General features: G+C 34.8%; 1 protein-coding gene across 1 annotated transcript in view; it reads right to left on the bottom strand.

The window, feature by feature from the left end:
- Positions 1–13,710, bottom strand: part of LOC149534537 (uncharacterized) — a 101,419-nt gene extending 87,709 nt beyond the window's left edge. The window contains exon 1 of the mRNA XM_089803008.1: positions 13,530–13,710. Coding sequence (XP_089659134.1) covers positions 13,530–13,631 — 102 coding nt within the window. The 5' untranslated portion in view covers positions 13,632–13,710. The remainder of the gene's footprint in view (positions 1–13,529) is intronic.
- Between the last annotated feature and the right edge of the window lie 7,301 nt (positions 13,711–21,011).

Genomic DNA, 21,011 nt, shown 5'->3' with positions numbered 1-21,011 from the left:
GTGCATAAACTCCAGAATCCAGTTTCAAGATAATCTTTCAAGACTTGCATGGAAAAACTGAGAAGGTTACACTATTCAAAAAATTGATAATCTTTCTAGTAAACTTGCTTCTGCCCAACAGGATGGCAGGTTTGATAGCTCTGATACCACTGAAATATCCCAAACCAGATACTTACTCAATTTTTTCCTCAACATATATTCAGAACTAAAACACAGGCAGAAGTATTATAAAATAGCAATAGAAACCAGTAGATTCTCCAATAGATATAAATTTGTTCTTTCTAAATAATATTTAGGATTCATGCATATGGAAATGCATTACAAATCAATAGTATAAAATCCATAAACTCTCATTAAACTCCTCCTAACATGTTATTGCATTATGCAACAGCAATACAATAACCCAACATTCAAAATCCAATCTTAAATACAGTTTTACAATCAGATTGGAACACTAAGAGAAGAACCTGTAAGCGCATACGAGACACCTGAAGTGACGTCTCTACGGACAATGGGTTTGCATCCATTGTCTACCAGCACGAGCGGCTACGTCCTCACATTGGCTGAAAGCTGAAGCTTTCTGAATAACTCTCACAAGGGAGAGACAGAAATCTGAATCGTAAATCAAGCATGCCAAATGAATGAGTCTCTTCTCCTTTTATCCTCACAGTTGTGACTCTTTGACTCCCTTCCTAGCTTTTTGTCTTATCTCTCCTTGTCCTTTGTAGCCCACTTTATAATATTAAATTGACCTTTTACAATTTGAGTCCACGCTCTCCAAGTCAATTTTAATATTATATAAATGTCTTTAACTTTTCTAATGTCCCAAAACGGGGACATTACACATCATCTTTTCTCTATGTGATAGTCTGATGTAATAAGCAATCTGTGGTTCAAGATATATCATGTGTAGTCAATATTGTGTGGCGTTATTGCGAGTTCAAATCTCTTTCTCACCTTTCTTTTCATAAGGAAAAAATCATGGCAATAGCAAGTGCATACCAGTTTAAGCTACCAGCAAATTTCGCAAGAAATGAAAGACCGTTGTCATTTTGATCAAAGCTTAATCATTTCAACAACTTTACCAGCTGCTGCATGGTAAATGTGGAGAAAATTTTGATTGGAAGTGAAAGGCAGCAGCATTTCAACCAATGATTTGGCTGATTATGAAATAGGAGAACCATTTCCTGAAGATTAAGCAAGCTCATGCAATTGTCTAGCAGTGACGACAAAATTCCTATGGATCATGCCTATGAGAGCTAAAGCCAATCTGTAGCTGCAAGATAAAGCTCTGTGTTGTTTAGCAGCCAGTATTAAAGGACTCCATATTTGATGCAGTGCAAGGCCAGAAGCACCCCCAATAGGGGTGACCACAGCGGAAGATAAGCATATCACAGGGACTTAAATCCAAAGCAAAACTCTTTCATTAATCAGAATCAGAAGATTTATATCCAACATACTGGGCTGTAAGGCCTTCCCAGTTACATTCATTACAAACAAAAAAATATTTCAATCCTCACATGCGAAGATCCACCTCCAAGCTATCATCCCTCCAGATGCTCCCAACTACTCCATACTAAATTGATTCCTCTAGACATCTTAAGACACTATACTTATACTTAGCAAGCCACAAGTCGGCCTGGCAGATTTAATTAAATAAACACTGCATGGCACATTAAATTAAATTAACACTCAGGTCACAAGTCAGCCTAGCAGATTAAATTTAAATAAACACTCAAACCACCAAGAGAGCTCTAACTCCAACACAATCAAACCAATAATTATGCAAACATAGGAAAAGGTCCACAGAGATGCCCCAAACATAACCCTAAGCTCGGAGACATAGGATCCACTCAAAACTATGCTCAATGCTCCTGCATCAGACTCTCGAGGTAAATAAAAAAGAATGTCCCACACTTTGATGCCAAAAGAAATATTTGCACCCAACTTCATCTTCATCAAAGTTTTCCAATTCATCAAAGACGAGAATAAATCTACAAATCCAACGTCTTTGCTTCATCCATTCAAACATCAAAATCTTTTGAATCCCAACAACCCAATCAGCATGCTCACTCACAAAAACAAACTGAACAGCACAATGCTTCACCAGTAATCTCTACAACTTATCATCACAACCAGCAATAGTAGAATCCTCACAAATCAAAACCATATCAGCAGCATCATAAAAATCCAAAACCAATTTAGAATCAACATGTAAACACAAGTCCACAATGGTAGCAACATGTAAGTCCGCAACTTTATCAACAAGTAAATCCATATCAGCAACAACATGTAAATCCAGAACAGTAACAACATGTAGATCCTCAATCACATCGGAAATAAGCGAATACACATTAGCAGCATGTAAATCCAACTCCACATTAGTAGCAACATCTGTATCATCAACATGTAGATCCATGTCCATATCAGCAACAATAGAATCCCCAACCATATAAGCAGCAACATGTGAATCCAGAGCCATATTCACATTAGCAGCCATATGTGATTCCTCATGAACACGAGTGAAACTCTTATCATCACCAATCTCAATTGTCCAGAATAAGATGCTCTGCAATTTCCATGTCAGATCCATCCATCTGCTCATGAAAACCAAAAGATACCTCGTTATCTTCAGTGAAGTCAACCTTTACCTCTTCCTCAATAGCGAAGTGTCTTCTCCTCTAAACAATCCTCCTAATTGGTCAGACGGCTCCCTTTCTAGTCGGTAGATGGCAACTCAAACAAGACATCATCTCTTCATTCCTCTCATCAAACTTAGCCCAAAACTGATCCAACTTAGCCATCAGACTCCTCTCAAAGTACAATTGCCTCATATCGGTGATCTGATTGCAAGACTCCAGCTGCCTCACACTCGGCATTCTGCTTTCCATCTTTGCAACCTGCCTCGATTTGTCGATTTTTTCACTCCAAGAAAACTCTATTTCTCACATCAAGCTTTCATAGCCAAACGATCCATCTGCAAGTCCTCTGCATTTGTGAGCCAGAACCATGATCTTCCACCTTACAACAAAGAGATCTAGGGCTCCATAGACAATCAATCCACCACACAACTAGTACAAGATTGAAATCTGCTTTGATACCATCTGATGCAATACAAGGCCAGGTGTACCCCTAATAGGGGTGACCAAGCCCCCAGCAAATAACCACACAACAGAAGATAATCAATATCGCAGAGATTTAGATCCAAGCAAAACTCTTTCATTAATAAGAATCAGAAGATTTACATCGAACATGTTAGGTTGTAAAGCCTTCTGAGTTATGACCATTACAAACAAAGAAACATCTCAATCCTCATACACAAAGATCCACCTCCAAGTTATCATCCCTCCAGATGCTCCCGGCTACTCCATGCTAAACTAATTCCTCTAGACATCTCAAGACACTATACTTATACCTAGCAAGCCACAAGTCAGCCTAGCAAATTAAATTAAATAAAAACTCACGCCACAAGTTGGTCAGGCAAATTAAATTAAATAAATACTTTGCTCCACTTAATTTATCCATAATGTCATCCATCCTAAGCAAAGGAAACATATACTTAACTGTTATCCTGTTTATAGCTCTAGAATCAGTGCACATTCTCCATTCCCCATTTTTCTTAGGTGTCAATACAACAAGTATTGCACAAGGACTCAAACTTTCTTTGATCAAACCTTTCTCAAGCAATTCTTGCACTTGCCTATTCAATTCTTCATTCTCTGCAAGTATTAGTCTATGTGATGCTTTATTGGGAAAACAAGCTCTAGGTATCAAATCCATACAATTGTTAAATTTGGCCCAGAAAATAGAGATAAACAGCAATGAGGAAAACCAAATCAGATACAACAAACACACAGAAATACCCTGGAAAAAGCCTTCGAGAATGAAGGGAAAAACCCAGCCACACAACAAAACGATCATTTTATTGATAATAAACTTCAAGTGTACAATGTCCTTTGCTTGATGCAAATATATAACAATAGGAGAAACTCTCCACATTATAACTGAAAGGTCTCTTGAGATTCCTATAACTCCTATAATTAATAATAACTCTTCGAATATTCATGCCTCAATGCATGAGAATGACACATGTCATATACATTTAATATTACAAGTTAAACTTAAGTGTCCTTCTCAGCTGAAGATAATAATAACGGTAATAACATCCAGATTTTGAGAGATAAAGATCTCTATCGTAGCTACAAACTTAAAATTCCTTCTTAGCAAGAGAGAGATCTTTAGCTGAACAGTCACATAAAGCTGCAACCAAAAAATGTCAATGATAAATTCTCATCCCATTCATCCTATGAAAACATGAAACAATCAATCATATTCATGGAATCACTTAACATAAAAAGATTTGTAAGACTCACAACTAAGCCTTTATTCATGGACTCTCTCAAAGTGAACTGTCATGGAATCTCTCAACATGACATTCAACTCCCATCACGAAATCTCTCAACCTGATAACATCATGAATTCTCTCAACATGATGTTCACTATCACATAGTGAAAGAGTTATCATAGCTGATCTTACAATCTCATTCATGCACACACACAAGAATAGAAATAGGCATAACAAGACTTAGTTCCACTTAAGCCTCAAATTTTACAAATACCACATGCATCACAAGCATATATGACAATGAAAGGGATTTCATAAGCACTCCCTCTTAATTATGAAGCCTCCCTCTGAAATTAGCATCTCCCAAAGCAACCTGTTGCCTTTCTTGTTGCAGCTGTAATAATGAGAGATCAAAGATCAATCAATCAAAGATACCAAACAATAGTGTATTCTACTAATATTCAAGAATATGAAAACTTATCTCATTTTTGTCTCAAAATTTTCCTTGATGTGCAAGAGGAGTGTAACCAAGAATCTGTGGGTCCCATTTCAAGTACAAGAGCCAAGATTTTCACCATTGAATTGCAAGCCAACTTCATATATGAGTATTGTGCCTCTCATCTTGAATCTGTCCAAGAGCCGCTGAATAAAATTCCAAATATCATGATGCCCTTCCAGACACCCCAATGGTTGTGGATAGTTCACCACATTTGAACCAGGTGGTAGAGTTTCAGACATGGCCATTGTGTGTGCCTCTAAATCCTCTTCATTTACTACTTGTCTCCAATTTGAAGGGACACCACCAGGATCCGCCAAGACCACCATAAAGTAGCACCATATCAGCATAACCAGCAATAAATGGAAAACAACAAAAATGAGAAATGCTACTACCGCTTCAAAACCTCCGTGAAATAATTGAGGGCCATAAGTTGTAATAATTACTACATAATAAGTAACGCCGATAATGGCGGCCACAATCAAGATCATTAGAGACCCTAATATGTGAAGGCTTGAGCAATATTTGAAGAAATTCCATGCCATCCAAAACTACAACTTCTTGGGTAAAACTGTGTATGAATTAAAACTTAAAAACCGAATAACCTCTTCCAATTAGCTAACACCAAATTGAATGCCTCCAAAAATATTCTCCAATTTCGTAGTTGAAATCAAGCACACATTTTACGAATGGATTTCACGATTTCTTTTTAAAAATACCTCAAAATTCACCTTAGTCACACAATATGAATAAAAGAGACTTTCAAGCTGTCGACCGGTGTGATCATTATTTACTAAGGCGGTGATATATTTAGTCTACCTTGACGTTACACTTTTCACAATTACTATAATACTAAGATTAGATGATAAATAAAGTGACGTCAGTTACAAGACAAGAAAATATGCAAAGATAATCCTCTGGCAAAGATGATGCCTTTTAGCGAGAAACGGGCCATGTGATAATTTTGTGTTTTACCATAAACCCCTATCAATAAAGCAACAAAAATAAACACCCATCGGTTATTGAATAACGACAAGAGGTTTCAAAAGAATATGAATCTCATATATAAAAATAAAACACTTATCTGTCGATAACGATTTGCCAAACATAATTGGTTGTTGTGCATGATACTATAGATGTCCGCTCATCTCGTATGAAGCATTAGCTACGATAGAGATACAAGAATGATGCCAGAACCATTCAACTATGTGAAGCACCGGCTGAACACTCCATTTCTATGAAGCTGCAAATCTGACGAGTATTCCAATCCAACGCTCAAACACAAATGATTATTAAATGCACTGCATTTGCTTGTGTTTCCAACAAGAAAATATGCAGCCACCTTCTCTATTCCCCACCTAGCTACGTGTTGAGAAGTATGTATTGCACAAAAAACCCTGCGATGGAGTTTGATGTACAGCCAATGCCATGCTCATGCTCATTCTCCCTCCACTCTTTCATTGTCATACGAATTGTAGTCTTCTACTCCCTTTGCAAACCTAAAGAAGAAAAAGAAGAGTTACACCGAAGCGATCTAGAGCTCGAGCTTGAAGACTCTGAGGAGTAGCTTCGTCGCCGGTATAAATAAAACATATCAGATGAGGGGCTTCTTCCTGAATGGCCTTCACTGCACACCACAACACCTTTTTACCTCCACCACCATCATTTGTATAGGGATGAAAGAACGCAACAGCCCTTTTCCTCCTCATTCTACCCACCATTACCATTATTGCAATAAAACTTAATACTACAATTGATATCAATCCACAAACCCAAGCAATTATCAACATCCCGATGAGTCTTAAATCATGTCATCTTCCAAAAATGAGCCACCTCAACACACTCGGAGCCATATCATACTAACTCGGCGAAAAGAAAAATATGAAAGAAGCAACTCACAAAAGACCATAAGAGAACACCTGTAAATTAATCTTGATACTGCCTTCGATACCATGTTAAATTTAGCCCAGAAAATAGAGATAAACAACAATAAGGCAAACCAAATCAGATACAAGGAACACACAGAAATACACAGGGAAAACCCTTCGAGAATGAAGGGAAAAACCCAACCACACAACAAAACAATCATTTTATTGATAATAAACTTCAAGTGTACAATGCCCTTTGCTTGATGCAAATATATAACAATAGGAGAGACTCTTCACATTATAACTAAAAGGTCTCTTGAGATTCCTATAACTCCTATAATTAATAATAACTCTTCGAATATTCATGCCTCAATGCATGAGAATGATATATGTCATATATATTTAATATTACAAGTTAAACTTAAGTGTCCTTTTCAGCTGAAGATAATAATAACAATAATAATGTACAGATTTTGAGAGATAAAGATCTCTATCGTAGCTACAAACTTTAACAACAATGACTTATACTTCTCACAAGGGGTAATCCATTAGAAACATTATCAAAAATAACATCTTGAAATTCAGCCAACAAAGATCTAACCTCAGGTGCATGTTCAAGTTCATCTTGGTTTTTAATCTTTCTAGGAATTAGAGCAAAACAAACATTTTGTTTCATTGTGTCTTTAACAAACTAATTTCCTTCAACTAAGCAAACTCTCATAGTAGTACAGTGATTTTCATTTAGGCTTCTCAATCAAAGGCAACAATATTTGTTTCTCCCCATTAACCCAAATACTATATTGATTCAATCTACCATCATGTAAGGCTTTCCTATCACACTGCCAAGGTCTTCATAAAAGATTACGACAATAATCCATAAGCACAATGTCGCACAAAACTCCATCAAAGTAGTTCCCAATCTTAAATTTCACAAGTCATTGTTCACTTACCAGTAATTTGTGTTCATCCTTGATCCAAGCAATGTGATAAGGGTTTAGGGTGCTTCAATCTCTGCAGTTTCAACTTAGATACCAACTCTTTAGATGCCAAATTTTTAGAACTGCCACTGTCAATAATCATTTTGCAAAATTTATCTTCAATCTTACATCTGGTTTTAAAGAGACTTTTCCTCAAAACAGGTTCATTATCCAACTGCTCATTCCACAAAGTTCTTCTCAACATCAAGTTCTCACCTCTCTCAAGTTCATTACGTGCATCAATAGCTTCTTCCTAAATCAAAGCATTTATGCTACTACTTCCCATCTTCTTACCAAAAAAGTTACATTCAAAATGTCCATGTCCTTCTTCACCACACTTAAAACAAGTACCTTTACACCAAGATCTATCTTCTCTTTTTCCATTACTATTATTCCTAGAGTAACCAATATAATTACCTCTAGTGTAGTGAATATGCTGCCATTATCTTCTTTACATTCAGATTTGCCTTTGTCATAAGATGTACTATCAGATATGCTACTTCCTCCAAAAGATCTTCCTCTACTTTGTTGAGATCTCCCACCTCTTGTCCCTTGTCCGTGTTCTTGTTTCTTTGCCAACTTTTCTTTAGCCTTTAAGGCATAAATATGCTTCTTCAACACTCTCGATCTTTACAAAACCGGTTCAATCTTGTATAGAAGTCCTTGAACCATTCAAGTATTCAGCAACTTTCACTACTTTATCATCAACTTGTCCAGATCTAATGTCCAACTCATAGAATTCTTCGGTATGATCTTTCACAGTCATGTCTTTTTGTGTCAAATTTTGCATTCTCCTTAACCAATTAACTTGATAATCAACGAGAAGCCATTCTTTTTCAATTTACCAACCATCTTTACCCAAATACTGATCTTCTCTTTTCCTCTTCTTTGTCTATCAGATTGCAAGTGTTCCCACCAAAGAGATGCATGTCCTTTCAACTCTATAACTGCTATCCTCACCTTCTTATCATCAAGAATACTTTCATATTCAAAATATTTCTCAATCTCAAACATGCAATTCAACAAAGCATCATCGTACAATGAAGTTACATAGGAGGAAATAACAAAGGTTTGGCTCCGTAAGCTTGAGCTCCTAAGCTCACAGATTGTGTTTTGAATGTATATGGCTGCAACCAAGTAGGCCTTATGCCTGGCATGTGGAATGAAGATTGTCTCATCATTTATGAATTGATATCTCTATAATTTATTGTGGTTTCTCCTATATTGGCTGGCATTTGTGAATGACTCTAACAAGGGTAGCTACAAATTGGGTTTTACCCCTCCGCCTTCCATCAATATTGATGGTATAAGTGTTGTTGTTGTTAATCTTAAAGAGAGAGAACGTCATTCAGGTCCTCTATCTTGTGGTAAATAGGAAACAACAGTTAAGAGGAGATAACTTAATGGAGTTGCAGACTTTGGTTTGGCACCAACATAAAGATAAGTATTCTATGATTATATTTTTTTGTATAAATCATGAACTTTTAAAATAACTAGAAATAGTGTATGCAGTTTGCATTGGTCTCTATGATAGGTTGACCTTATGAATTATTTTAATCTCTCTTGGTTTTAGGACGGATCAGGAAGCAATGAGATGATGAGAAATTACATGCAAAGCAATGCAAACTGTATGGGGATGTTGCTTGCAATCTTGGATTACTATGATGCGATCTTCTCTAGGAGAAGTCTGAGGTGAAAGCTCTTGTTCCACCCTCTACGAGTAAGTATGGTGGACCATCCTCAATAAGTAGGCATGGTGGAAATGCATTCTTCTCTGGGAGAAGTCTAAGATGAAAGCCCTCGTTCAACCCTCTATGAGTAGGCATGGTGGTAATGCATTCTTTTCTGGGAGAAGTTTAAGATGATAGACCTCATTCCACCCTCTGCTAGTAGGTATGATGGACCACCCTTTGCGCAGGCATAGTGGAAGTCATGTGCTTATCAAGTAACTATGGTGAATTATGTTATGCTGAGATAACATGGTTTTATGTGATGCAAATTTATCATTTACATCTTTAGTTGCAGCTATGTGTCTACCATACTAAAGATCATTATCTTGCTAACAGAGAGTTTTGAAGATTGTAGCTGCAATAGAGATCTTTACCTCTGATTTTGCTATATATTTGAAAATAAGATAATACCTGTAAATTTTGTTACAACTAGAGAATATATTTAAGATCATGGTTACTTGGAGACCCGTCTCCCCACCCTAAAAGACACATCTCGGAGACGGAGACGCATCTTAGAGACTTTTTGCATCTCCAAAGACCGCAAAAAAGGTTGGAGACTTCATGACAAAGTCTCCTAAAGTCTCCAAGTTTCCTAATCCAAAAAGTGAAATCTCCCCAAAGTCTCCTCATAAAAAATAAATGTAAAATATAATATTAAATTATTTTATATATTTAGCCCTCATTTTAATGTTTTTTAATGCAAAAATTAAGACCAATTACAATTTAAATGATTTTGAGAGCATGATAGTTGAAGACCTTGAGATGGATGATCACAACCTTGTGGAGTAGATGATAGTACCATCAACATACTAGTACTAGATAGATTTCTAGTTTGTTTACTGTACTAAGTTTGTTTTTATTTGCATATCAGCGATTTAGCATCAAACTACAATTTTTTTAATTTAAAATTTAAATATGTAATGATAATCTCAACGATTATCAATATCATGTAATAATGATCATAAGCAATATTCAGAAAACAAGTATCACTATGAGATACAATAATGTGATTATGTGAGTTTTGAAACATTTGACTCTATATTAATGTGGCATTATTATTATTATTCACTTTAGTCTTTTGGTTTTACAATATTACTATTTTGTATTTAGTATTAGACTCTTTCAACTATTTTAAAAAAATTGCCGTCTCCAAGTACCTGTCTCCTATTTTTGAAAAATTGATGTACTGGTACCAATACCAAAGACCTCCAAGTCTCCCCATCTCCCAGTGACCTTGTTTAAGATTTTTACTTAAGATAAAATTATATAAAAGAGATGTGTCATGCATCATGTGAAGAGCCATGCGTTTGGAAATATGAAAGCATCGTACTTGAATATTTTACAATCAATAAAAGAGATATTTTATGGTGTGGCTGGGTTTTTCCCTTCAAGTGGAAGGATTTTCCTAGGATAAAGTTGTTGTCTTATTATGCAATTTTATTTACGTTTATTCATTGTTGTTTATCATCATTTTTGGGCAAAACACTAACATTTTCACCTGCCTATTTAGAGTCATGTTTATGAACGAATTTGACATTAGGTAGATGCATGAAGTGTTATTTTGTTCAAACCCATAGATATGATATGATATGATAGATTTTAATGAAGTCCACGAGGCTAAAGTAGCCTATGGGACCCCCACAATAACCCCCCAAGGTAGGAGCAGAACTAATCTAGCTGCAGAGTTTTGGTCAACTTGTCTCTCCTTCGCTGAAATTTGAAAAAATCCAAAGAACATACACTCATTGTATAGGGATTTAATGGAAAAAGAGAAAAAGAAATGTTTTTGCACTTCATGTGTTTGATCTCCATAGTGATTTGCAAAAAATATCCTAGAAATTAAAAAATTTAAGTCAAACTTACCAAACACAAGCAAAAAACTGCAAAAATTGGAAACCTGCATGCATTTGCATTTTCCTACAGTGCATTTGAATTACCTTGCAGCGCTTTCAAAATTGAACAGCGCATTCACTATTTTCTTGTGGTGCCTAATGAAATGACATTTAGCGCATTCAATCATTTTGTGTGGCCCATTTAAACATTCTTTGAGCACATTTAAACTGTTCTAGTTGTCAATTGTGAAATTTCAAATAATCACCATGAATGCCAGCATTATGTTTCTGGATATGAAATTGTTTGCAATGGACATCGGAACAATTTGTTTTATGCTCCCAAAACTCAAATAGACTAACCTTAGAGGCCATCTGAATTTTGATAGGAAAAAAGTCTTCTTTTCTGTTCATACTTGCAAGACAATGAAAACAGCCTACTATGAAAAGGTGGCACGGCAATTTATATACAGTGGCTCTTATTACCTTGTTTACAAAAATTATTGTGGTCTACGAAATTTACTTGCGTCTAAATACAGATTTGATATGATTGTGATTCTACTTCCTTTTTGTGTGAAGTTAGCAAAGCTCATGTTCAAACAAAGATGTGTCTATAACTTGCTTGAGTTTAGTTTCAACTGTTGTAAAAGTTTTTAATTATGATCGTGCACAAGTAATCATTGATGGGTGATCCTTATGACTGGGGAAAATTCCAAATAGCAAGAGAAGGTCACCTCAATCTTACATAGTAAAACCCTAATAGTAACTATGCATATTTGATGGCTAAATTACCCTACTTAATCTTATGCAGACACTATCAATAGAAGAGAAAATAAAATAAGAGATTCAAAAGAGCTTTATCTCCTAGATTTTCAAACTCAATTATAAAAGGAGTTTCTCTTTTGATGAGCGCAGCTCTTAAAAGTAAAGTTCGGACTTTGTTAATCATTTAAAGATTATATACAAAGATTCCTTGATTCCATGGCCTTTATCCCTGGAAATTCATGAAATCTCTATTTGAACTTTTAGATTTTCAATCTGAGTACAAACAATTTTGTAAGGCAAAATATTTTGATGGTGTATTAATCCTTAAGGACTGATATCTAGAGTTTAGTATAATAGGCTCGTCATATTTTTACAAGGCCAGCAATATATCTTAAATAGAATTTGGGTCTTTTTCATCTTCTATTTGTATTAAATTTTTAATAACCTTTTGTCCATTGGACTCTTCGTATGGATGCGCTTAGGCAGTGGATAAATTATTAACTAAGGCCCTATATATTGTAACTATGAGTGAACGTTCTGGTAGTTTTTTCCATGTTAAAGATAACCAAAATGAAAAATGCATTAGAAAAAGACATTCTCCCCAATTTTATAGCAATGTAATATTGGTGTTCTATCGTTTCCAAATACTGTGTATATAAGCCACCATTTCTATCAAGGTATCGTTGCTAATGTCTGGGCATGTCCTGCTCTAGCAGTGCCATGATGCAGAGTTTACCAATATGTTTGCATGCAATTGGGACATGTTGAGAATTAGCTAGATTGCCTTGTCAATACACACTATACATGCTTCAAACTAGTGGACAATAGAATCAATCTAACAGTCAACAGCCTAAGTTCTCCATATTTTAGTTAGTTTATAAAGCAACAATTAGTTACATTTTCAAGTCCAATGAATCAGAATGTCAAAGCGAGGTGGATCCCATTAGTGTTACTGAGGATATGAATAGAGCTCTTGGAGCTAGAATTGGGTTGAAAAATGACAACAAATAACAACAGACTTGGAATAAGACTGACGTTGGATTTATCATTAGTAGAAACCAACCTCTGACTCCATAAATCAAGGGGAAAAAGATATTGAGACATCATAGGGATGACTGCACGTATTCAGACGGCGTAATACATATCCACCCAAATTCTAATCTTTACATTGTAATTGGATCAAGGAAACAGATGCCCAAATCGTTGCAAAGCGAACAGTATCAAAAGGAGGAAATATCTCCTGGAATTCACAAACCATCGGCTGTGTTCCTTAAGTAACAATAAACACTAGATTCAGTTTTGCAATAAATGGTCAAGAATAAGATTCTCGGCCTCTTCAATATAATGCACCCTAAGATCTGGAAAACATTTACAAACTGATATTTTCAACCATATTATTATTATACAATGTTGTAAGCCTTACAATGTAATGTAGATGAGAAGTATGTCCTATACTCCGAGAGCGTTTCAAAAACTTAAAAAGACGAATTTCCGAGGAAAATTAAACTATGAAAATTACCCGTCTGGTAGCCAGAGCCCAGGCAGCGCCATGAAAATTTTGGACAGGTTTTGAAGATAGCAACCCTGCCGCCACGAGACCATTGACTACTGTGCCCCTCATTGCTTACGATCGCTCTTCGTTTTATTTTTCCAGAGCAACAAAAACTGAACTGAAACAGACACAAATGGAGGACAAGCACAACTACCATAGGACGCCGTCGGAATTTGTTAATGGGAAAGCGGATTAAATTAAAACTATTAGTTACGGAGGGGGTGAGAAACAATGAAACCCATTTAATATAGATGCTAGGGTAAAATCATTAATCAATCATAGTTTAAGAGTTGGTGTGTAATTAGTTAAGGGAAACTAGTATTTGTATCATAAGAAGGTGCAAGGTATAGGCTGATAGGTTTTAATATAAAAGTAAAGTTGAAGAGATGTATAATTGAAAAAGAGATTTCAAATTTGATACAATAAAATTAAATCTTTATATAGAGTTGATGCATATATCTATTGTAACGCCTCGTCAAGGGATCCAAAAGAATTAATCTAAAGTTTTACTAAGTTTGTCAATTTTTTATTTTTTTTTAAAGAAAGAATAATCATACACGTCAAACATAGCAAAAATATACATTCTTTTATAAGCATACATAGCAGGTTACATTCCTTAAGGATCCCATGACGTTGAATCACATTTAAATTTAACTAATACTAACTCTAACAACTACCATATCCATATGAAAGAATAATTAAAAGTCCAAAGTCCATTTAAATAATATACATTTGTTCTGAATGCCACTTGGCAATAAAATTCGGAATGCTCAATCATCCACTGTACATGTCACAAGGTATGAAGGGCTAAAAGAATATACATATGTAGAACTAGAAATACATCATCCTCTTCGTTTCCATGATACAAGTACAATAAAATAAATGAAACCATCCATCATACATGATATATCCATCCATCATTAAAAATATAAACATCCATCATAATGATACAAGGATATTATGAAAGGAAATGCAGATAAGGAAACTCCAGACACAGTATCAACAGACCAATCTCAATGGTAAGAGTAAAAAACACTACCACCCAACCACATGGAACCTAAATGGCCCACTCCCACCGCACTGAGGAGATAGTCTCAAATCTCAAACAAGATATCAATCCAAATATCAAAAATACTCTCTAAGTCTGGGAAACCCTAAAAGCAATCTAACTCAAAGGTTCCAAGATAAGTTGACATCTAATTCCCAAAGGCACATAAGACACGTAAGAAACCTACTATGTAAGCGGGCAAGTGTCATCGCACAAATCACACTAGAGTTACCCTGGCAGTCTCTTGGGACCCTGGCCCCCTAGTGATCCCTATGTGGCTACTAGTATCCTCTTGTACTAACAAAGCATACTACATATGCAAAGTTGCAACCAAGCGTTCTCTCTACTCCCATCCTACTCTGTACTAGCACTCGAGGCATGGGCAAGAACATACAAAGACTCTTATTAGGTTCATTTTATTCCCATTTAGTGTAGTGTTTTCACTTATTAAACAACTTACAATGGGTTACCTTGGGAACCACTTAGGGCCCTGACCCCCATTGCAAGCCACTTCCCAATATTACATATAGATAACCTACCCTAGGCTCATAAAAGTATAAATCAAAGAATTATATAAAATCACTTCAATCCTATACAAGTGATTGGAAGGCATCAAAAGATAATTCACAATAATCACATCAATTCTCTACGAGCAATTGGAAAGCATCCCAAAAATAAATGATCGCAGACCCAAAATGGTTAAGTCAAGTATCTCATAAACATACACCTCAGTTTCACACAAGAAGATTGTAAAGCAATAACAAATAATAAATACATCTCATCATAGAGCATACTAATCACATTACCATGGTTGGGTTTGTAAAGATCGATGACAACTCATCATATCATCACAATCACAGAACCCCCAAGCCTCTGGTAACATCCTAAGACTAGTCAAAGCTAGATCAAACTTGAAAACCCCAAAACATAGATGCCACATCGAAAATAAAATAGTCTCACAATTTGCTTTGATTTGGAAAACTTTCTGTTAAGTTAAATATAAGGTTTCTTTTTCATTTCAATGTATATTCCAAGTAAATAAGTCTCAAAGTTCACCCTTACAATTAACCCATTCTTTATTTTTAAATAATTTGTGCAATTACCCCTATTCAATACAAGTACATTTTTCCAAAATAATCAAAAGTAATTATTTATTTAAACTATTAAAACAATAAATATCGATTTTTAAATAAAATAATTTACAATTTTATTAAAATTAATATTCTTATTAATAATAATTTAAATAAAATTTAAATCCTCATGGAATAACTTCATTATTGATTAAACTTAATTAAAATTGCAATTAATTAGATTAATTAATGAGTTTATAAAATAACTATATTAATATTTTACTAATTATTTATTAAATTAATAAATATTAATAAAATTTATTAATTAATTATAAATAATAATTAAAATTTAATATTAATAATTTTAATAAAAAATAACATTTAAAAAAATAATAAAATAATATATAAAAATGACGACGTATATTTTAAAGGCACGTCATCCTTAAACCCTACCGCGGCAGTTACACTGTTGCTCGCAAGTTTTAATGTCTGCGCCAGCGGTATGGGGAGGTAAGAAGAAAAAGTGGAGGTGGTGGGTGAAACCTGCTCCCCCCCTCCCCCAATAATATTATTAATTTATTTTTTTTAAATTTTGTTTTGTTTATAGAATTTAATTCAAACAAAACCCCTCCCCAATTAAAAATTTTAATATATTTTTTTTAATAAACAATTGCCATTTTAATTTGATAGGAGAACTACAGACAACCATTCAAATTTTCAATCTAGAGTTTTCATTTTCAAATTCAAACCCTTCCCAAATTATATTCTAATTTCTTTAATTTATTAAAAGAGGGTTATACAGATCTTTTGATTTTCTCAATAAACAGAAGATTTAATATTCATACTAGGAATGCATATTACTAAAAACATTTGTCACAAGAATTCTTCAGAAATACATTCAACAAACACGATGAAGACAAGAACGAAAGAGCATAATAAGTTTAGCAAATAATCATGAGCGTCTACCTAGATACTGATGCTAATTGCTACGCCCAAGAAGATTGTAGAGAAATTCCTCCTCCCAAAACCTTCTTCTTTCCGAAAATTCCTTCCTCCTCCAAAATTCGCGGTCCCTTCCCAAACTTTCCAAAATTTTCGATCCCTTGAAAATGAATTCTCAATTGGTGATAAGGAGTTCTCTCCTAAAATCGAGGCACTAATTGTGCGTTCACCGAGAGGACTCCTTACTCACCAAACTTTAACTCTTAATAACTTTTATTTATCTTTTCCATGCACATTAATTGAATTATTAAATAACTTTATTTAATTTTCACTTGACTTCTTTTTTAATTAATTTATTAAGTTTAATCTCATGCACGAATCATGCAATCATGAACTTTTAATAAATTAATTTTTTTTCCCACTTCTTAAATTATTTTCGAACATTTAATTGATAAAACATTTATTAACTTAAACAATAATATTATTTAGCATTTATTTAAAAATGAGCTCTAAATATATTATTATTAAATTAACTAAATATTATCACGTTCTAAATTTATTCTTATAACTTTATTCTTCACATTTAATTCTTTTTAATTAATTTTCTAATTAATTAAATATAATTAAATATTAGAATATCATAATAATTTTCCATTAAATTAAATCATTAATTTAATCTTTTAATTAGACTTGATTAATAAGTAATTTCACCAAAAACTCATAAAATAAAATACGAAAGCCCATCATAGCAAAACACATACAAAATCAAACTAAAGGGTTATAATCACGAATTAACGTCATTTGATGCATTCAAAAGGTAGTTAACTCAGATACTTGTCCTAATTTTCTAGAACAAATGGCTTAAAGGTTTAGGATTTGAACTTAAGAATTTATCTCCTCTCTCTTACCATTGAGAGAATGTGATAGGGTACGCTCATCCTGGCAATTCAGGGAAGTTGATACCTGATACTTGCAACCTACATAAAATCCACGCATGTACAAACACAATATTCTAAGCTAAACAGGCAATGGCAAGAAGTGGTGCATCGTGTAAATCCCAACTAGTATGTGACTACGACTCTCTTCCTTAACCACATCAGAAATGTCATACATAAAGAAAACATACACTCACACCATACACATGCAGTATGAGGTAAGTATCCATAAGAAAACACATATGATAGTTCATCTAACTAAACATCATCAATAACTGAAATTGTTGAATAATCATCATGCATACATGAAGTATAGAGTATCTAGTAATCTCTTCATATAATCAATTGAATGTAAAACAAAATCTGATAATCTCAAAACAATACTACTAGTAATCAAGCATAAAACTGGCTTAAAAGAGTTCGGCAATGACAACAAAATGTAAACTAGAGGTAGACTCTACATCTATGATTACCTTCTTTCGAGGTTTAGAAATTGTATAACTTTAATATATTATTTAATATTTGACATCTCAATTCAAGAATTCATTTGAACTATGCAATATTTGAAATATTTTATGTATTGTAAATACACTAGTAATTGGAGTCCTCTTCCTGACAAGGCAGCAAAAACTTGTAGGTTAAAGGAAAATGAGATTAATTGACTAGCACTTGTACCTGTAAGAGGTTCAAGGGAGAAGTCAAGAGTGTATTTTATGAATAGTATCATTGTACGAAATTGCATAGATCAGTAAAGGGTTAAGCATATTTTTCTCATGATATATAGGATTTTTTGTCATGAAACAATAATGGCTAGGGTGGTCCTAAAATGCTTAACAACAATGGTATTTTAGAACCTGAATAGTAGTTTACAATATAATAGTAAATTGTCATTAGACGCATGCATAATGTTTGATAAAAGTGTTTAACAACAAAGGTATTTGTGGAGCTGAATAGTATTTAACAATGTAATTGTAAATTGTCATTACAAGCATGCATAATATTTGATAGAAGCATTGTATGTAAGTAAAAGTAAGTGTGCCAAATTTGATGATACAATGTTTTTGTATGGGTAAAACTTGTGGAATGTCCCATAAAATTTGAGCAATGCAAATATTTGGAGTACATTAGTAAATCTTTTGTAGGACAAGTCAAAATGACATTTTTCAACTCTCTGTTGCAACTAGTAAACTTGTAAATGAGAAGTGGATAAAATTGGGATGCAATGCAAGGTAGGAGAATCCCCAAAGGAGACGTCCTAACCCCCAAAAAATAACCACACAATGGAAACTCAACAACAATGCAAGATTTGAAGCCAAATTATAATAATTTACTCATAGATATAACTGATTACATGCAATGTGTCGAGTTGTAAATCCTTCTTGGTTATGGCCAAAATACAAAAACAATTAAAATAATAGTTTTGCAAGACCCCTCAAGATCTAACCCAAAAACTAGCTAGTCTAGATCCAACCTCCGATAGAAACCTCTAAGGAAGATCTAAACTTGTGCTCACAAGCCCACCATCCTTGTTTCCCAAGCCTTAGCTACTAGCCCTTCTCAAACCTTATCCAAGATCAAAGTGTAAACTACTTCACATTCAGTGCTTTGTCCACACACTCTAGATAAATTTTCTCACTCGACTACTCCATCTTCCATGCTCTTCTCCAAGCTATATCCCACACTTTCTATGACTCACTCCATTAAATGAATGAATGAATGCCTAAACACTCCACAATACCCCCTGCGTATACCTAACTAAGCCACAAGTTGGCCTAGTTAGCTACAAATTAAATGACCCTTACATTAAATGCATGTTGAGCCACAAGTCGGCCTCCAACATAAATTGAATACCAAATGTCTTAAAAGGCTTACAACACTTACTAAATACATCAAAAATAATTAACCAAGATCCAAATAGGTCCACGCAACTCCACCAAAATTCCTCCAACATGCAAGATGACCAACTACCCTAGGATGTTCTTGCATCAAACTCCCCAAGTGTGAAAAAAAAAAGGTGTATCCCACACTTTGATGCTTGCTGAAAAAATTCACAATTGTCTTCATCTTTGCCAAAGGCTTCCACTCCAACCAGGAAAAGAAAACCAACATGCAAATCATCCACATCTACATCATTTTGTCAAACACCAGAATTTCAACCATCCAATCAGCATGCTCACTCCCAAAAACAAACTAAACATAATGCTTCATTAGTAAACCCTCATCCACATTAGCAACTAGTGAATCCACACAAATAGCAACAAACTCCATATCAATAGCAATATGTAGATCTCCATCAACACATTCCAAAGTCACAACACCGACCATCTCATTGCTCACAACAAGATGCTCTGCAACATACAAGTCCCCACCAACAACAACTAGATCACCCATGATTGAGTGCTCTGCAATGTCCATGTCAAACTCAACCAACTGATCATGAAAACCAATCTTCATCCTAGCATCAATAAGGTTATGAATATCCTCAGCAACAATCTCTAGATGCTCTACAAGTTATGTATCAAACTCCACATACTGACCAACAAAACCAACCTCTTCCACCTCGACCTTGTAATGTCATCTTTTCTCTTGAACAAGTCTTCTAACCGGCCAGACAACTCAGATCAGTAGACTCCAACTCTAATAGCATATAACTTCCTTCTTCTATTTCTCAACTCTTTTAGAAAAAGTAACATCCACAATAGTGCCCACCTGAATTATTGTCTCATTAATCCTCCTCTCCACTATATCATGGAGATTCACAATCATCTAGGGTTCAATCCTCTCAAAGCAATCTTCCAAGATCTTCACAAACCCTCTGCAATAGATCACCAACAAATCAATCTTCTTGACAAGATTAACCTTCCATCTTCGCAACCATAGATCCATTGCATGTCCTCACAAGGTCCTGGTGCAAACTGCCTCAACTTCGGTGCTCAGTCTACACACTCAAGAACAACCTTCCCTCTAATACCACTTGACACAGTGTAAGGCAGGAGAATCCCCAAAGGAGATGTCCTAACCCCCAAAAAATAACCACAAAGCATAAACACAACAACAATGCAAGATTTGAAGCCAAATCACAATAATTTATTCATAGATATAATTGATTACATGCAATGTGTTGGGTTGTAAACCCTTCCCAATTATAGCCAAAATACAAAAACAATTACAATAATAGTTTCACAAGATCCCTCAAGATCCAACCCAAACACTAGCTAGTCTACATCCAACCTCTAGTAGAAACCTCCAAGGAAGATCTAAACTTGTGCTTGCAAGCCCACCAAGCAATCTTCTTGTTTCCCAAGTCTCAGCTACTATCCCTTCTCAAACTTTATCCAAGATCGAAGTGTAAACTACCTCACATTCTACACTCTATCCATACACTTTGGATAACTTCACTCACTCAGCTACTCAATCTTCCATGCTCTTCTCTAAGTTGGACCCCACGCTCTCT

This window comes from Cupressus sempervirens, chromosome 10, assembly GCF_028749045.1.
Source record: "Cupressus sempervirens isolate cs-2001-9-10 chromosome 10, ASM2874904v1, whole genome shotgun sequence".
In the NCBI taxonomy this organism is placed as follows: Eukaryota; Viridiplantae; Streptophyta; class Pinopsida; order Cupressales; family Cupressaceae; genus Cupressus; species Cupressus sempervirens.
Note: the sequence above shows the minus strand (reverse complement) of the source record. Positions and strands in the feature narration are given on the sequence as shown.